The sequence below is a fragment of the Heterodontus francisci genome, unplaced genomic scaffold, assembly GCF_036365525.1.
Source record: "Heterodontus francisci isolate sHetFra1 unplaced genomic scaffold, sHetFra1.hap1 HAP1_SCAFFOLD_102, whole genome shotgun sequence".
Classification (NCBI taxonomy): domain Eukaryota; kingdom Metazoa; phylum Chordata; class Chondrichthyes; order Heterodontiformes; family Heterodontidae; genus Heterodontus; species Heterodontus francisci.
The window spans coordinates 2,819,284-2,827,558 of NW_027140380.1; the positions used below are offsets into that span (position 1 = coordinate 2,819,284).

At 42.3% G+C, this 8,275-nt stretch overlaps 1 protein-coding gene across 1 annotated transcript; it reads right to left on the reverse strand.

Moving 5' to 3' along the window:
- Positions 1 to 2,966: 2,966 nt before the first annotated feature.
- LOC137359416 (histone H2A-like) lies at positions 2,967 to 3,356 on the reverse strand. The gene has a single exon (XM_068025397.1). It carries the CDS (start codon positions 3,354 to 3,356, stop codon positions 2,967 to 2,969), a length of 390 nt encoding a protein of 129 aa, XP_067881498.1.
- Between the last annotated feature and the right edge of the window lie 4,919 nt (positions 3,357 to 8,275).

Sequence of the window (8,275 nt, forward strand, 5' to 3'; positions counted from 1 at the left end):
CTCTGCAAGAGCTGTACTGAATGATATCGTATCAATTGAATGATTCTGATTATACTGAGCATGCCATGTGTGAGTTTGAAATATATGTTGTCATTCACAAATGTGTTCATACAGTTGCAGACTAAATAATAGTCCAAAAAGCTCAGACCACAACTGAGTAAAACACACAGTTAAAATGTGCAGTGGTTTATATTTCAAAATACCAGTGAGACAAGAAAATAGTGATACATTATGGTGTCCAACAAATAGTTCTCAATAGCATCCCGTAGATACATATTAAGTACAGGTACAGAAGAATTCCACACTCATACAGCACCAGCGTCACATAGATACAGAATGTATCACGTTTGCAGACAATACCAGTAGCTGGGAGATACAAAATTCATCCCACTGTAATGGACTGTCCTAGAGACAGACACATAAAAAATAAATTGTAACACACATTCAGTACCAGAGACTGCCAAATGCAAAATGAGCCCTGGATATGCACACGCAGACTGTACCAGAAACTGACTGATACAGAATGAGACCCACACTCATACGTAGTACCAGAGGCTAACTGGTAAAGAATAAATACAATATTCACTTCCAGTACCAGAAAATAATATATGCATAACAGATATCACTCAAATACACGAGCAGAGATTGACAGACAACAGAATGAATCCCACAATCTCATTCAGTACCAGATACTGACAGGTACAGAATGAATCCCATACACACTGTACTAGGCACTGAAAGACATTGGAAGAATTGCACAGTCAAATACAATAGAAAACACTGACAGATACTGTAGGAGTCACATGCTCACAATCATTACCAGATACTGTTGAAAAGAGAGTTAATCCCACACTTGCATTCATTGCGAGAGACTGAGATACATAAAAGATATCCACACTCACAAAGAGTAACAGAGACTGACATGCAGAACTTGAACCACACATATGCATAGTAGCAAAGTCTGAAAGGTATTGAGTTAATCCCACAATCAGATACAGTGTCAAAGACTGATAGGCATATTTGAGTTCACTTCCATAGAATAACAGAGATTTTCATGTACAGAATGAACCTTATTTCACATTCAGTCTGGATACTGATAGATACACAATGAATCCTACAATCATGTTCAATACCAAGTTCAGACAGACACCATATATACCCCCCACTTATTCACAGTATCATAGACTGACAGACACAGAGTGAATCACAAAATCAATTAATTTCAGAGACCAGCAGATAGAGAATTAATCTCACTCTCACAGAAAGAACCAGAGATTGACATATATACATTGATACCCAAGCTCACATAAAATGACAGACACATAATTAAAACCATGGCATATATAGTACTTTAGACTGACACATAGAGAATGAATCACACAGTCACATTCTGACTGTAAAGAGTGGTGCATACAGAATGAATCTCACACTCACATTTAGTTCCAGACACTGACAGATACAGAATGATATCCACATTCAGCCACAGTAGCAGTTAGATACAGAAGCTGCCACGCATACAATACTCATGATTGACATACAGAATGAATGACACAATCACATTTAGTTTCATAGACTGATACTCAAATAATCTCACACTCAGACACAGTACCACAGACAGATAGATGTAGAATTAAACTCGCTGTCACATAATGTACCAGGAAGTGTCAAAATTAATCTCATAAAGTACAAAAGATGGATGGAATTTGTCTCACACTCAATGTAATCACCTACACTGAGCACGCCAAGCGCAATACAGTCACTGCCATGGATGTGGTGTACGCTCTGAAACGGCACGGCCGCACTCTCTGCGGATTCGGCGGCTGAACAATTCGACCCTTTTCAGCAAACACACAACAAAGGCTCTTCTAAGAGCCACCCACCGCCTCACAGAGCGAGCAGTGACCGAGAAACGGGAGCTGGGATAGGCTGTTCAGAACAGTTCAATCAATCTGAAATATTTCAGATTTCCAGCATTCGCAGTATTTTACTTTTAATTCTTTGTTCAATCAATCTGCTGTGTTCGGGATGAAAAAAAATGGAATCCCCGAATTTGACATTTCAGTTGCAGCAAGGATGTGCAGTGGATTTGATTTTCTAAACGGGCTGTGTAAACAGTGCCCGAGGCTCTACAGTTAGTTATTTCCCCAGTCGACACATGCCCTCAGTGAAAAGCCACATCACTCCTCCAGAATCACTCATTGTTTTCATAGAATTTCAAAATGATTTCGCTGCAATGAGGGAATCCGGGAGTTTTGCAGCAGCCGTTGAATCGGTCACTGGAACCAGACCCACTTGTGATGTTATTTCCCCCGAGACGGTGTTTCCTGCACTGAAACTGACAGGGTTTGTGAAACTGATCAGTTTCAGCTCAGTCATTCAGGGACCTGGAATTCCCACAGTTTGAGCCCGCGCTCTCCCGAGCTCACTTCTGATTGGTCACCCTCTTCTCATTCACATGTCTTAACCAATCGCAGAGCTTCGAATTAGGAAATACAACAAATCACTGGCTTAAATTGGCAGACAGTTTGAATTCGAAAAAGCCGCCAATTTCAGTGTCAGAAAGAAGCGAATTGATGGAAAATCTGGCGTTAGTTTAAAGCTGTTCGTAAAATCGCGCCACGACTTTGCGCTGATAAAAGCGGAATAAAAAAAGTTCGTGATGGGTTAGATATATTACGTAGTTTTAATCTGTGATTTTTTGTCTACTTATCTGTAACTGGCGGTAAAAGACTCTATTCAGCAATCTGTCACGGGACAAATAACTCAAAATTGGTGTTGAAGTAATAAATTAGACAGGTTTGAGGGGACAGTGAGAAATCACTGAAACAGATGCTTAAACATTTGAAATAGTTCTCATTCGGTCCTGTTACTGACATTTTGGAATCAGACAGGAACCAGCCCTTTCACAGAGACTGTGGGTGTCTCTGAAAAGAGCCTTTGGTTTATTAGATGACATTTCGGCCGCTTTACTTTTTCTGGGAGCTCTGAGCGCTGGTTTTCTTGGGCAGCAGCACGGCCTGGATATTAGGCAGCACCCCACCCTGAGCGATAGTCACCCCTCCCAGCAGCTTGTTGAGCTCCTCGTCGTTGCGCACGGCCAGCTGCAGGTGTCTGGGAATGATGCGGGTCTTCTTGTTGTCCCGGGCCGCGTTGCCAGCCAGCTCGAGGATTTCAGCGGTCAGATACTCGAGCACAGCAGCCAGATAGACCGGGGCTCCGGCATCCACACGCTCAGCATAGTTGCCCTTTCTTAGGTGCCTGTGAACACGGCCCACCGGGAACTGCAGTCCAGCCCGGGAGGAGCGAGACTTGGCCTTGGCCCGAGCTTTGCCGCTGGTCTTTCCTCTTCCAGACATTTCCACAATCTCACAAATACTTTCACAAAGAATGAATAATTTCCGCAGCATTTACTTTACTTAGAGACTGAAAACTCTCCCCATTGGTCGCTACTAAATTCACCTCATTTGCCTATATTCTTCACCAATCAGGTCACTGACAAACAGAAGTGGGCGGGATTTACCGCCACAACATCAGAAGCAGAAAATTTGTCAATTTCAAAAAGCCCGCCAATTTCATTGTCGGAAAGGAGTGGATTAAAATAAATGTCATCCTTAGTCAAATATTTAAAATCCCTTCTCTTTATTTTGTTCTATTCAACTCTTTCCGTCACCAATTACAGACGTGGGTTTAAAATGTTGTTTAAATTGTGGATCTTTCTACAATTGCTTTCAAACTGTCCCGGGAGGTACTAAATCCCTGTTCACAGCACTTCCCTGAAGGGAAACATTCAGTTTATCTTCAATCAGAGCCCAGTGTCCCTCTCTGAAAAGAGGGAGCCGGATCGAGTCCTCAAACAGCCCTTAGTCTGCTGTGTAATAATCCCATTCCGGGCTGTAACACTGCGGAGAGTTGCTGTTCATAAAATGATGAATCGGTTCACATTTCAGGAATAGGGTGAAGGGACTGAGGTCTGACCCTTACCCCTGAAAGCAGCTGTTAATGCGGTCATTCAGGGGCTGTGCAAAACCACAATAACAGCTTTAAGCAAAAAAGTAAAGGCGCATGAGCGGATTTTGGGTTTGAGTTCGGTTTATGGGACAGCAGACAAAAACACAGCAGTGGGACATTTATTATGTTACACATTGTCTTAAAATGATTTCATAGAGATGTTCGGATGCAGCTTGATCAGAGAGATTGTGGGTGGCTCTTAAAAGAGCCGTTGTGTTTGGGATGTTTTTTCAGTCCATTGTGCAGTTTTACTTGGAACTGGTGTACTTGGTCACCGCCTTTGTCCCTTCCGACACGGCGTGCTTGGCCAGCTCCCCAGGCAGCAGCAGGCGCACGGCGGTATGGATCTCCCGGGAGCTGATGGTGCTGCGCTTGTTGTAATGGGCCAGGCGGGAAGCTTCACCCGCGATGCGCTCGAAAATATCGTTCACAAACGAGTTCATGATGCTCATGGCCTTGGAGGAGATGCCGGTGTCGGGGTGAACCTGCTTCATCACTTTGTAGATGTAGATGGAGTAACTCTCCTTCCTCGACTTTCTCCGCCTTTTGCCGCCCTTTGCTGACGGTTTACTCACAGTTTTCTTGGCGCCCTTCTTAGCAGCTGCTTTCTTCTTCTCCTCAACCGTCTTCAGTTTCAATTTCAGACTCAGAAATAAACCAAACCCCTTCCGAGTGCGGATTAAATAGACAATCCCACAGCACTATGCTAATGAGGGATGGGGGAAAGTAAAGATTGTGATTGCGTGATTGGGAGTGATGTCACAATGGTTTTTTATTGTAATTTTACAATTGGTCTCTTTCGCCATCCAATCAGATTAAATATTTGCAACCAATCACAAACACCCATACTGCAATCAGGAAGTATATTTCACAAAGACTCTCTCCAGCCCCAGTTTCTGTTGAAAGAGCCGCTCCCTGTGTGGAGCTTCCTGGAAATGTCCTGGCTGTTGTTGGGAGGACACTTATTGACTGATTCTGTGTCGTTGTGTCTCTGCTATTGCATGGGAGTGTGCAATTAATTTCATTTTTAGTCTAGACTACTGTGTTTGAGTGTTTTATGTCATTTGGTAACTCAGTCTCTGGTGCTGTATGGATTCATTCTGTCTCTGTCAGGTATTGTGTTTGAGTGTGAGGAGATGAGGTGGAGTGATGCAGCAAGGAAGATGGAAAAGAGCATTGGTGCCGATGACACAGCCTTACTTGACCCCAGTTTGCACTCGGATTGGGTCAGTGATAGATCCGTTGGCAAGGATTACAGCTTGCATGTCGCAGTGCAGTATGTTTGAGGAGGACATTCCATAATCCCTCTCGGTTGGTAGAGTCGAAGGCCTTTGTCAGGTCAGAGAAGGCTATGTATAAAGGTTGCTGCTTCTCCTTACATTTTCTTGAAGTTGTCTTGCTGTGAAGATTATGTTCACTGTGCCTGTTGATGGACAGAATCCACATTGTGATTCCAGTAGGAGTTCTTCAGCCACGGGGAGGAGGCAGTTGAGAAGGACTCTTGTGATGACCTTCCCTGTGGTGGACAGCAGGGATACCCCTCTATAGTTAACACAGTCGGTCGTGTCAACGTTTTTTCAAGATGATCACAATTACCGCATCACGGCGATCCCCTGACATGCTCTCCTCCTTCTAGATGAGGGAAATGAGACATGTATTTGTGTCGAGTGTTTCTCTGCCATATTTTAGAATTTTGATGTGAATTCTATCTATTCTGGCAGTCTTATTGTTTTTTAGCTGTCCATCTCTAGTATCATGTGTGAATGTGGGATTCATTCTGTACCTGTCACTCACTGGTACTTTGTGAAAGTGTGAGATACATTCTGTATCTGTCAGTCTTCGGTATTGTATGTGAGTGTGGAATACATTCTGTCAGTGGCACTGTGTATGAGTATTTGATTCATTCTGTCAGTCTCTGGAATGTTATGTGATTTTGGACTTAGTCTTAATCTGTCAGTGGTTCTGTATGTGTGGAATTCAAGGTATATCTGTCAGTATCTCAGTGTGTGTGTGAGTTCATTCTTTATCTGTCAGTCTGTGGTGATTTATGTGAGTTTGGCAGTCACTGAATCTGCCAGGTACTGTAGGAGTATTTGAGAATGATTTTGTATGTGTCAGTCTTTGCTACTACATAGGAGTGTGGGATTAATTCTGCATCTGTCAGCCTTTGGTAGTGTGTGTGATTGTGGGATGAATTAATTCGCAGTCATTGGTGCCCAGTATGAATGTGGAAATCATTCTGTAACTCAGCCTGATATTGTTATGTGAGGGTAGAAATCACGTGTATCTTTCGATCCTGGGTGCTGACTGTGAGCATGGGATTCATTCTGTACCTGTCGGTGGTACTGTATCTATCTGTGGGATTAATTCTGTACCTTCCAATCACTGGTATTTTGTATGAAAGTGGGATTAATTCTAGATCCACCACACATTGGTTGTGTGTGTGTGTGTGTGTGTAAGAACATAAGAAGATACGAAATAGGACAGGAGTAGACCATTTGGCCCATCAAGCCTGCTCTGCCACTCAATAAGATCATGGCAGTTCTGATTGTGGCCTTAACTTCACTTTCCTGCCTGCCCCCATAACCATTGACTCTGTTGTAGATCAAAAATCTGTCTATTGCTGCGTTGAATATATTCAATGACACAGCCTCCACAGTCCTCTGGAGAGCAGAATTCCAAAGATTAACAACCCTCTCAGAGAAGAAATTCCTCCTCATCTCCATCTTGAAAGAGCGACTGCTCATCTTTATCTCTGGCCCCTAATTCTACAATCCCCCACAAGGAGAAACATCTACCTGTCCAGCCCACTGAGAATCTTACAGGTTTCAATAAGATCACCTCTCAATCTTCTAAACTCCAGTGAGTATAGGCCCAGCCTGCTCAACTTTTTCTCATAAGACAATCAAACATCCCAGCAATCAGCCGAGTGAACCTTCTTTGAAGTGATTCCAATGCAAGTAAATTCCTCCTTATTTAAGGAGACCAAGACTGTATGGGGATGGGATGTCACTATTGCCCTGTAAAGTTATGGCAAAACTTCCTTACTTTTATACTCCATTCCCCTTGCTAAAAATGCCAATTAATTGCGATACCTTCATGCTAACATTTTTGTAATTCATGCACCTGGGCACCCAGATTCCTTGGTACAGCAGCATTCTGCAGTCTCTCTCTATATAAATAATATTCTGTTTTTCTATTCTACCTGCCAAAGTAGACAATCTCACATTTCCCCATATTATGCTCCATCTGCCAAATGTTTTCCCACTGACTTAACCTATCTATATCTCTTTGTAGACACATTTTGTCCTCCTCACAACTTTCTTTCCTACCTATCTTTGTACCATCTACAAATTTGGCAACAATATACTTGGTCCCTTCACTCAAGTTATTAATATAGACCATAAATAGTTGAGGCCCCAGCACTGTACCTGTGGCATTCCATTAGTTACAGTTTGCCAATCTGAATATGCTCCATTTATCCCCACTCTCTGTTTTCTGTGAGTTAGCCAATCCCATATCCATGTGTGGATAGTTTTCAGTTTGTATCTGTCAGTGCCTGGTACTACATGTGAGTTTTGGACTATTTCTCAATCTCTCAGTGCTACTATTTGTGTGTTAGGTTGCTTTAGATGACTCAGGCTGAGGTACTGTGAGTGAGTGCAATAATCAACCTATAGTTTTCAGCATCTGGCACTGAGCATGTGTTTCAGCATCACTTTATCTGTCAATATCTGGTCAATATCTATATATCATTATATAACCTTCCATCCCTGGGACTGTTTGCAAGTCTGGATTCATTCTACATAAAATGTCAGCACAGCAACAGGCCACTGATGTGGTTGGTTTTAAGCAGACAATATGTTTGAAGTTTTGCCAAGTATTAAATATCTGTCACTGTGAACATAATAGTGAAAGATAATGTGTCTTTCAATGTGATACAGGATTGATGTGCAAATGTAACTCAGGCTGTACTAATCAATTTGATCAGTGCCATTCAGTCTGAGGGAGACTCTTGGACTTGTGTGTAAAATGAGCTCAGTCTGGAATTGTACAGTATCTTCCATCTGACACTATGAGGTTTTAGGACTGGTATGAAATTTATAGCTCAGACTAAACTCATCAAATTTATAATGTATCTTTTAGTTTCACAATCCGGATGAGTTTTAAACTGGAATCTGAGTTTGTATCTCAGGTTATACTATATTTCAGAATCTCTCAATCTGATTATGCACTTGAGATTTTGACTTGTATCTAATGGATATGT

Bases quoted from the DNA above. Each gene is read 5' to 3' on its own strand.
- LOC137359416 (XM_068025397.1), bottom strand. From the start codon at position 3,356: ATGTCTGGAAGAGGAAAGACCAGCGGCAAAGCTCGGGCCAAGGCCAAG.